Consider the following 9620-nt stretch of genomic DNA (forward strand, 5'->3'; position numbering starts at 1 on the left):
TCAGATTGCGAGTCGAGTGTCCTAACCACCTGGCCATGCCGAGCCTCCTGGATTATGTTGCTAGAGAGAAACTTTAAGCTATGGGTGTATTATAAGAGTGACAGTCAATCCCTTAGCGTGGCTGCTTGGTTACGGGATGCTGCGGCAGATAACCTTAGAAGCTTTGTCACAAATACAAATGATTTAAGTGTCAGAAAAACATTAAACCTGAAAAACAAACAAGAAAATGAACAACAGTCTGCTAGTTTTATAAATGCAAGACGAAGAATACGATTTTTTTATTATTGAAAGAAGTGCATTCCTGAAATTACAAAATTTTCATGGATCAACACATGTGACCCGTTCACAATTTCTGACGTTCTTCGTAAAGTATTTTATCAACCATCAGCTGTCGCTATAAGAAGTCACTTTGGTATCTTGCAGCTTGTTTATTTTAAAGGAAATAAAAAATAAACACACTACAAACCCAACTACATGATGTTACAATCAAGCTAATTTTATTTTTCAAGTGTTTTTAGAAATTTTGAGAACAATCTGATAATGCGGTACTTTAGAATATTTTCGACATTAGCCTATATAAGATTAAAAACTAGGTTGTCAAAATCAACCCGTTTATCAGATGGTTTCTGACGCCACATAAACGTACAACCAGATCTATATCTGCACACCTTGTTTGTTTGTAATTAAGCACAAAGCTACACAATGGGCTATATGCGCTCTGCCCACAACGGGTATCGAAACCCGGATTCTCGTGTTGTAAGTCCACAGACATACCGCTGTGCTACTGGGGGCTGCACACTTTCTTTAATTATTCCATTCAAGTTTTCATTAATTTCTATATTTAATAACAATGCAATAAATTACGTTTCTGACACAAAACATTCCGACTGATAGACTGTTAAACCAGTAAACTAAACCGATAAATTATTACTAAACATTTAGCAAAATAAACTGTCGTTTTTCAACAAACGTATAATATATCCATAAAATTCTGTTTTATATAAAAATGTTTTGGCACTTAAATTAAACAGATTTCCATATATATATATATTTATCTAACGAGAAATTATAAATCTGTATGTCATCTTCTGGTAACTAACTTTACGGTTGAATGCAATAAAGTGGGGAAAAAACAACAACATTCACCATATACAAATACTATGTATGTATATGATAACAAGTTACCATTTTCATCGCTACAAAGAAAAAAACAGAATAAATGCGATTTAAGAACTTACAAACTCGTTAACCTAATTGTATAAGACTATTTCAGTTAGATTTTGTTTTTAAGTCTGGAATTCCGTATTAGCTGCTTTTATTTTATTCGTCTGTGGTAGACAACATTTCGGACTTTAAACTAAGGCCCGAGACAGGGGGCAATACATAAAAAGATTCTAGTCCAACAATTTTCAGACCAGACGTACAATAACAGAACGCAAGACGAATATGAACTAGACATAATAAGTCTATTAAAAGTTTAAATAAAAATTACAATTCTGTATAGGTGTACGTTAGTGTTCTCCAATCGTAAAACGCAAGCTTTGGATACTTGCATACAACAGGAAAATTGTCTTTTTGCAATTCGGAAACCAATTTCGTGAGCAATGCAATTAAGAACAACAATTGCATCGAATTCACAGCATTGCCCCCCGCCCCCTTTCAACATGTAATGTTAACGGTACTGGCATTTTCATCCTGAGTGGTAACTTGGGGTTGTATGGGTAAATGTTCAAGTTTAGAGATTGTTGTCTCTAATTTAGAAGTGCTCACCAGGGAGAGACCAATTCTACAGCAGCGCCTTTCACTTAGCAATTAAATATCGGAATCGACAGCCGCTCACACAGCTAAAAGTGCGAAGAACAGTAGTAGAGTGCAACTCGAACCTTGGGCTTTACGATCCTTAGCTCAGCATGCTAACCACTAGGCAACATTCGCCTAGATGTTAATAGAAACCATAATGAAGTCAAGATTTGTTTGTAGTTAAGCACAAAGCTATGCAATGGGCTATCTGTGCTCTGCCCACCACGGGTATCGAAACCCGGTTTCTAACGTTTCAATCACATATAAAATATGGAATGTTTGAAATTCTCTAGCGCTTAGCCCTAATTATACACAAACCTGTCATAATTCAAATTTAATAGACGTCCACACTATCTACGTTGTTTGATTAAACTCGCTGTACTACTAGGAAAGTCAAAGAACTGACTGAACAAAAAGTTTTTATCTTTGACGTCCGTTCATGATCTGGCGAACAATTATTGATACCATATAGAGTTTAGGGTTAGCTCTTGTAAATCTAGCTATATAAATTATACAGAAGACAAAAATAGGAATCACATGGCATACAACCATAAAAAATTGAAAGCCAACCAAAAGAGCTATTTATGCGTTAATAACACCTGTATAATGATGTTATTATTTTTCACGAACGCGTTACACTATAAAGCTATTAAGATTACAAATATTTAAACACTTTCGTTTGCAGATGTTACCGCCCTCTAGTGATCATATTTTAAACAATGATCTTAATTTATATTTAAAAAAAATATATATATAATGGTTCAAAAGCTTTCAATCATACACACACACTTAGTTTAAAAAATAACTAACAGATAGCGCTTGTGACTGTATAATAAAAATATCAAATCAAGAGCGATTACCAATTTGCAGTTTAGCGGCTTTTGAACATGTATTTGACTGTTAAAACATTACATCACATGATCAATATGACAAGTATTTAGTTGTCTTCCACCGATGTTCCACTAACAGGACATTCAAGGAACACTTTGGGGCATTGTTTCTCTAGTTTGAAATATTCCATAGAACATAATATTTTTTTTCTTTGTTTGGTGTTGGTGCTGTTGTTGTTTCCAGTCACTCGTGTTTTTCTTGCCCAACACAAACTAGCAGCTTCTGTGTAAAATACGTTATCCCTTCTGTAATAAAACCAGATAAAATATATTTTACTCAGTGATTCCAGTACTACTCATTAAGCAAAATCACACACACATATATATTATAATAATAATATCCAGTTTTGTCTGACCTGACCATCTAAATGCATATTCGCGCGCACTTCATTTCAACGGATGTAAACAAAAGGCGGATTTGGATCTACTTTAGTAGACATTTTGTACAACAACATAATAAAAAAATATTAAAGGTTTTAAAAGGTCATAGAATAACTTTGTAAGTTTATTTATTGATAGTATTATGTACGATAAAGTTCAGCTCTAACTAAGCTAAAGCAAACAAGAGGGGAACCTCAGTAGCCGCGGCTGTAATTAGATCTGAAGTAGATCAAGAGCTGGAACTATGATGTAAAAGTTTGTACTTGGAAAAAAACACTCAAGTGGAAAGATTATCAAAGTGACAAGCAGTAATTCTTCAAATCAGATCTAGAACGTCTATTGGCCAATGCTCTGCTGCTGAAAGGCAACCATTGGCTAGCGTTCTAAAACACAAAGTGACCCAAACATTCATTGGATATCGTTTTGATGTAAAAATGCGATCCAGAATATTCATTAGTTAACATTCTGGTGCAGAAAAAAAAAGAGATTGAATATAAAAACATTTTACGTAGCATCTATTTACAAACATCCAAATAAAAAAATTGATAAATATAAAGTTCAGAACATTCACTGACTAATATTTTAATCACATTAAAGGGTTATGCCATTAAAAAAAAAAACCATAAAAACTAGTGCCGAAATTACTGACTCAACCCTGTTTTTTTTATAGTATTTGTACTCTTATTACACGTTACTTACCGATTATCCTTCTGTACAGCAGAGGTTTCTTCTCCCACTTAACTGTGAGATAATAAACAGGTACCCCAGATAGGGTTAGGACGAGACTCATTCCTGTGTCCCATGGGTTTACGTAGAAAGGGAGGAATACCAGAAACCCACATATCAGCAGGAAAACGATGGGTACTAGGATGTTCAACTAAGACGAAGGAAGGTGAAAATTTAATCAGAAGTACTGAACTAAGATAATGGAATTAAATACAAAATAATTAAAGCTATAAAATTTATATCTATAAAATACAAACAAAATATAATTACTCTTACGAAAGAGACTTGTACACTATGTTATACTAGTCTCTGATAACTTTTTTTTAATTGTTTAACGCAACTCAAATTATTTATATGAAGCGCCCTCTATATGTTGTAGTTCGATCTATAAACGCTGCCATTGAAATACCATCGCTGTTCACTGAACAGCTCCTTGATCTACGACAAAGTTTAAGTTTTCTGAAACGTTTGAAATCTTACCCTGTCTTGTAGCTTTAGTAAAGCGAAGTGTGTGTTTAAGAATATATAAGTATATAAAAATTAGCGTTGTCTTCGCACAATGATCAGACATGCTAATGTAAAGTCGTATGGAAAGTATCTTTAGCATAGATAGTTTGTTTAGTCAGTGTTTTGGCATTCAACATTCGTCTGGTTGGCTCCAGCATGGGGATCAATATGATGTTCAAAACCTGTCTGGCAGTTCTTGTCCAAACAAACCTAGTTAAGGTTTACTGTATAAATTATATCCCTGGTTAGCTTGCTCGGACAGGAAACCCGAGGTTTCACGGTTAGTGTGCTCGGACAGTGAACCTAGGGTTTCATGGTTAGTGTGTTCGGACGGTGAACCTATGGTTTCATGGTTAGTGTGTTCGGACAGTGAACCTAGGGTTTCATGGTTAGTGTGCTCAGACAGTGAACCTAGGGTTTCGTGGTTAGTATTGCTCTGACAGTGAACCTGAGGCTTCATGGTTAGTGTGCTCTGACAGTGAACCTGAGGCTTCGTGGTTAGTGTGCTCTGACAGTGAACCTGAGGCTTCATGGTTAGTGTGCTCAGACAGTGAACCAAGGGTTTCATGGTTAGTGTGTTCGGACGGTGAACCTGAGGCTTCATGGTTAGTGTGCTCAGACAGTGAACCAAGGGTTTCATGGTTAGTGTGCTCGGACAGTGAACCTGAGGCTTCATGGTTAGTGTGCTCGGACAGTGAACCTATGGTTTCATGGTTAGCGTGCTCGGACAGTGAACCAAGGGTTTCATGGTTAGTATGCTCTGACGGTGAACCTGAGGCTTCATGGTTAGTGTGCTCTGACAGTCAACCAAGGGTTTCATGGTTAGTGTGCTCTGACAGTGAACCTGAGGCTTCATGGTTAGTGTGCTCGGACAGTGAACCTGAGGCTTCATGGTTAGTGTGCTCTGACAATAAACCTAGGGTTTCATGGTTAGTATGCTCGGACAGTGAACCTGGTTAGTATGCTCGGAAAGTGAACCAAGGGTTTCATGGTTAGTATGCTCAGACAGCGAACCTGAGGCTTCATGGTTAGTGTGCTCGGACAGTGAACCTGAGACTTCATGGTTAGTGTGCTCAGACAGTGAACCTAGGGTTTCGTGGTTAGTGTGCTCTGACAGTGAACTTGAGGTTTCATGGTTAGTGTGTTCGGACAGTGAACCAAGGGTTTCATCGTTAGTGTGCTCGGACAGTGAACCTAGGGTTTCATGGTTAGTGTGCTCGGACAGTGAACCTGGGGCTTCATGGTTAGTATGCTCGGACAGTGAACCAAGGGTTTCATGGTTAGTGTGCTCAGACAGTGAATCTAGGGTTTCGTGGTTAGTGTGCTCAGACAGTGAACCAAGGGTTTCGTGGTTAGTGTGCTCGGACAGTGAACCAAGGGTTTCATGGTTAGTGTGCTCAGACAGTGAACCTAGGGTTTCGTGGTTAGTTTGCTCTGACAGTGAACCTGAGGCTTCATGTTTAGCGTGTTCAGACAGTGAACTTGAGGTTTCGTGGTTAGCAGCCCGTTTGCTCTCTGAACTTTGGGACCATGGGTGAGCTTTGCGAATGGCACTCGAATCCAACTATCTAGTCGGATAAAAATAGCTGAAGAGTTGGCGGTGGGTGATGTTGACTTGCTTCCTTCTCTCTAATTTGTTAGTTCAAAATTACAGACGATTATGCCTTTTGTGTAGCTTTGAACAAAAAATTCTGAAGCAAACAAACCTTCGCTAAAAGAATTTTCCTGTTGGTTATCAAAGGCAAGAAACCCAACATTCGTTCAATATTTAGATCACCACAATTAGCTCTGGATTTCAAAACTGGCAAGTCGAGTTCGAATCAGAGTGAACACAAAATATTTCCAGCACTTCAAGTTGTAGGTGCGTTATAAGAGCGACTGTAAAACCCTTATCGTGGATGGTGGGTTAAAGAGTGCTACTGACTGGTTGTATATTTGATCCTCATTACCTTGATAATCCGTCTAAGTGTGTATATTTGATCCTCATTACCTTGATAGGCCTGTATAAATGTGGATATTTGACCCTCATTACCTTGATAGGTCTGTCTAAGTGTGTATATCTGATCCTCATTACCTTGATAACCCGTCTAAGTGTGTATATTTGATCCTCATTACCTTGATAGGTCTGTCTAAGTGTGTATATTTGATCCTCATTACCTTGATAACCCGTCTAAGTGTGTATATCTGATCCTCATTACCTTGATAGGCCTGTATAAATGTGAATATTTGACCCTCATTACCTTGATAGGTCTCTATAAGTGTGTATATTGGATCCTTATTACCTTGATAGGTCTGTCTAAGTGTGTATATTTGATCCTCATTACCTTGATAGGCCTTTCTAAGTGTGGATATTTGATCCTCATCCACAGCATCCCTGATACGGAGAACATGACGAAGAGAGCTTCACTGAAGGCCGTGTAGTTGATAAGTGTGTAGACTTGTACAGTGGTCAGGTAGGCCAAGCTGAGAAGACCCTGTAAAGTAACATTTTCCTACATCTTTAGACAAGAAAATAATGAGCCAGTAAAAGTGAAAATGAAGAATTTTCTTAACTATTTAGATTTTGGAAAGAAAAACCCTACCCGACAAGAATCATCGAGATTAAATACCAGGTACATTTTGATTAAAAGTGTACGTGAAAACCAGTTATATATCTAATGAAGTTAAAAATAAATTCTGTTTTTTTTTTCGTGCTTATTTTGACACCAGAAAAATCGCGAAGAACACAGAAAAATCGAAAACTACTTGGCACCTATACCAAATCTCATATAAGTTGGTTGACATTTGGCACCTATACCAAATCTCATATAAGTTGGTTGACATGCACGTGCATAGTTCACGAAAACCTAAAATTGTGGTTTCTTCGCTAAAAAAAATTGATGAAAAAAACAAAATTCTAAATTGTCTATGTATCTGTTTGGGTCCTGTAAAAAAAAAAAAGTCACTTTGTACCAAATCCCATGTAAGTTGGCCGAAATACGGCGGAGTGAATGTCAAAAAACCCTAAAATTATGCTTTTTGTGGCATATTGATCCCCCCTACAATTACTAAGTTCATCACTTTTGTTTATAAGTTTGTGGGATCCATAGAAAAGAATCTTTGTATCAAATTTCATGTAAATTGGTCAAAATACGGCTGAGTAATTGACCCAAAATTTTTATTTGTGCTAATTTTCATCTTGATTGCTGTAAATATTACCGTACAGGAGCCCAAAGTATAAATTTTTGGATTATTGACCTTTGACCCCACACAATCCTTAAAAAAGGTCGAAATAAAAATAAAATTAAAAAGGAGTCTGTGCGTATTAAACCAAGGTATAACTCTACCAAGTATCAAGTTAATCCGCCGAGAAATGAAGGAATGGTGATCGATTGAAAAGTGTTTGGAACAAAACAGAAAGAAGAAGAAACAATAGAAAAAAAAACAGTATTTCTTTCTGCGGAGACAACCAGATTTATAGACCTGTATTCCATTGTTGGCTCATTCTTTGGTAGGTATGACTTTTTACTGTTTTACAGCTTTAGTCTTACTTGAATTACACTATATCAAGAACCAAATTTCTCTCGTTAAAAACATGCACGGGGCACGGCATGGTCAGGTGGTTAGAGCGCTCGACTCGGAATCTGAGGGTCGAGGGTTCGAATCCCCGTCACACCAAACATGCTCGACTTTTTAGCCGTGAGGGCATTATTATGTGACGGTCAATCCCCCTATTCGTTGCTAAAAGAGTAGCCCAAGAGTTGGCGGAGGGTGGAGATGATTAGCTACCTTCCCTCTAGTCTTACACTGCTAAATTAGGGACGGCAAGCACAGATAGCCGTCGTGTAGCTTTTGGGCGAAAGTTCAAAATAAACAAACAAACAAAACATGCATGAAAAAAAAGCAATAGCGACACTCGCTTTCTTTAATTCTGTAAATCATATTCCAGAAAATAAAATGAAAGGCACATAATTACTTGTTTTACTCACCAAAAATATAAGGCTAGATTCTGGTGTATAACGGTACAGGTTAATCATGGCTAAGCAGCTTGGAAGATGACCTTCTCTTGCGCCGACAAAAAAAATCCTGCAAGCATAACCATTTCACTATAATAGACGTAGCGTTTATATATGTATCTATCTACGTATGTGACCGAAATAATAAATACAATGCAAACATGACCATTCTACTATAATGGACGCATCATTTGTATATGTATCTATCTACGTATGTGACCGAAATAATAAATAAAATTTAAGCATGACCATTTTACTATAATGGACGTTTGTATATGTATCTATCTACGTACGTGACCGAAATAATAAATACAATGCAAACATGAACATCTGACTATAATGGACGTAGCATTTATATATGTATCTATCTACGTATGTGACCGAAATAATAAATACAATGCAAGCATGACCATTTTACTATAATAGACGTAGCGTTTATATATGTATCTATATGTGACTGAAATAATAAATATAATGCAAACATGACCATTTTACTATAATGGACGTAGTGTACTGGATAGTGTACTAAGAATCCAAGAACAGTGATTGACACAGTGTACTGGATAGTGTACTAAGAATCCAAGAACAGTGACTAACACAGTGTACTGGATAGTGTACTAAGAATCCAAGAACAGTGACTGACACAGTGTATTAGAGACAGTGTGTTTAGAATCCAAGAACAGTGACTGACACAGTGTATTAGAGACAGTGTGTTTAGAATCCAAGAACAGTGACTGACACAGTGTATCAGAGACAGTGTGTTTAGAATCCAAGAACAGTGACTGACACAGTGTATCAGAGACAGTGTGTTTAGAATCCAAGAACAGTGACTGACACAGTGTGTTTAGAATCCAAGAACAGTGACTGACACAGTGTATTAGAGACAGTGTGTTTAGAATCCAACAACAGTGACTGACACAGCATATTAGAAATAGTGTGTTTAGAATCCGACAACAGTGACTGACACAGCGTATTAGAGACAGTGTGTTTAGAATCCAACAACAGTGACTGACGTACTGTATTGGAAACAGTGTGCCCAAAGCTATCTATTGGCATGACTGACACAGTGTATTAGAGACAGTGTGTTTAGAATCCAACAACAGTGACTGACGTACTGTATTGGAAACAGTGTGCCCAAAGCTATCTATTGGCATGACTGACACAGTGTATTAGAGACAGTGTGTTTAGAATCCGACAACAGTGACTGACACAGCGTATTAGAGACAGTGTGTTTAGAATCCAACAACAGTGACTGACGTACTGTATTGGAAACAGTGTGCCCAAAGCTATCTATTGGCATGACTGACACAGTGTATTAGAG

General features: G+C 37.2%; 1 protein-coding gene across 1 annotated transcript in view; it reads right to left on the minus strand.

Annotated features, from left to right (window-relative positions):
• Window positions 1-2761: 2761 nt before the first annotated feature.
• Window positions 2762-9620, minus strand: part of LOC106475828 (Y+L amino acid transporter 1-like) — a gene marked incomplete at its 5' end in the record, with an annotated part of 11068 nt that continues 4209 nt past the window's right edge. Inside the window, 4 exons of the mRNA XM_022379850.1 lie at window positions 2762-2936; window positions 3771-3948; window positions 6629-6778; window positions 8273-8369. Coding sequence (XP_022235558.1) covers window positions 2875-2936; window positions 3771-3948; window positions 6629-6778; window positions 8273-8369 — 487 coding nt within the window. The remainder of the gene's footprint in view (window positions 2937-3770; window positions 3949-6628; window positions 6779-8272; window positions 8370-9620) is intronic.

Source organism: Limulus polyphemus, unplaced genomic scaffold, assembly GCF_000517525.1.
Source record: "Limulus polyphemus unplaced genomic scaffold, Limulus_polyphemus-2.1.2 Scaffold9239, whole genome shotgun sequence".
NCBI lineage: Eukaryota > Metazoa > Arthropoda > Merostomata > Xiphosura > Limulidae > Limulus > Limulus polyphemus.